Here is a 1,560-nt window from a genome sequence, read left to right as displayed (position 1 = left end):
AGGCTGGTCTCGAACTCCTGACCTTGTGATCCGCCCACCTTGGCCTCCCAAAGTGCTGGGATTATAGGCGTGAGCCACTGTGCCCAGCCAATATCAGGGCTTTTAATAAACCCGAAATATGGGACAGAGGGGAAAAAATACACCACATCTATGTAAAAGAAGAAAAATATAAGGATAAATTGCCCCCTCTATAGACTTTATCTTCCTCTTAGCATCCTTCAGGAGCCCTGTTAGTGATACTCTTTCCTCCTGATGGGCTATGGGCTTTCTGGGGGTAGGGTCACAGGCGTTGTCATGGTTAAGTTGCTTTATGAAACATCTGTTCTATGAAAACCAAAGCTGTAAAATCTACCAAAAAAACCCCACCCCCTACACATTCCAGCCATTTTTCCTCTCCAGCACGTTGGGCCCCACTGGCCGTCGGTGCATGACTCACTTTTGATCATGTTCACATCATTGGCCCCATCTCCGATGGCCAGCGTAATGGCTTTCTTGTACCTCTTCACCAGGTCCACCACCATGGCCTTCTGCTTGGGGGTGACACGGCAGCAGATGACTGCGCTGCACTCGCAGGCCAGGTCCACAAAGTTTTTCTGCCGCTGCTCTTTCTTAGCTTCTAGCCTCCTTTTACTTTGGGTCCGCATCCGTCTTTCTTCTTCTGTTCTTGGGAACTTCAGCTTCAGAATCTTACTTCTCTTGGTCTTTTTCTCGAGAAGAATTTCATTCTGTGAAATCAGAGAGGGAAAAGGTTACATTCATTTTAGTTTTACCCCAGGAGTACCATTCCCAAGATTTAAATTATGTGAAGGATAATTTTTGGGTTATATCACTGATTGTATTTGACAAACAAATTTGATTTTATAATCAAAATATGTATATGTATGTGTATACATATATATACACACACACACACACACATATATATGTATTTTTTTGAGACGGAGTCTCTGTTGCCAGGCTGGAATGCAGTGGCACGATCTTGGCTCACTGTAACCTCCACCTCCCAGGTTCAAGCGATTTCCCTGCCTCAGCCTCCCGAGTAGCTGGGACTACAGGTGTGCGCCACCATGCCTGGCTAATTTTTTTTTTTTTTTGTATTTTAGTAAAGACAGGGCTTCACCATGTTGGCCAGGATGGTCTCCATCTCCTGACCTTGTGATCTGCCCACCTTGGCCTCCCAAAGTGCTGGGAGTACAGGCGTGAGCCACCGTGCTTGGCTATATATATATATTTTTAATGGAGATGGTGTCTTGCTGTGTAGCCTGGGTTGAAGTGCAGTGGCTATTCATTCACAAGTGTGATCATTGCATGCTGCAGCCTCGAACACCTAAGCTCAAACCACCCTCCTGTTTCAGCCTCCAGAGTAGCTAGGACTACAGGCACATGCTACCACATCCAGCTTATAAAATATATATGCAACAAAAATTTAGAAAATCCAACAATCTATAAAGAAGAAAATGAAAAATACCCATTAATTAATAAACCAAGATAACCACTTTGACCTCTTTGGTATACATCCTTTCATATATCATATACTATTAAGTCTTTTTTTTTTTTTTT

The 1,560-nt window shown here is 43.5% G+C and overlaps 1 protein-coding gene across 1 annotated transcript in view; it reads right to left on the bottom strand.

The window, feature by feature from the left end:
- ATP8B1 (ATPase, aminophospholipid transporter, class I, type 8B, member 1) overlaps positions 1-1,560 on the bottom strand; it is a 93,015-nt gene that overhangs the window by 24,868 nt on the left and 66,587 nt on the right. The window contains exon 21 of the mRNA XM_011971744.1: positions 437-725. Coding sequence (XP_011827134.1) covers positions 437-725 — 289 coding nt within the window. The remainder of the gene's footprint in view (positions 1-436; positions 726-1,560) is intronic.

The sequence above is a fragment of the Mandrillus leucophaeus genome, unplaced genomic scaffold, assembly GCF_000951045.1.
Source record: "Mandrillus leucophaeus isolate KB7577 unplaced genomic scaffold, Mleu.le_1.0 Scaffold124, whole genome shotgun sequence".
In the NCBI taxonomy this organism is placed as follows: Eukaryota; Metazoa; Chordata; class Mammalia; order Primates; family Cercopithecidae; genus Mandrillus; species Mandrillus leucophaeus.
This window is presented reverse-complemented; position numbering and strand designations above follow the sequence as displayed.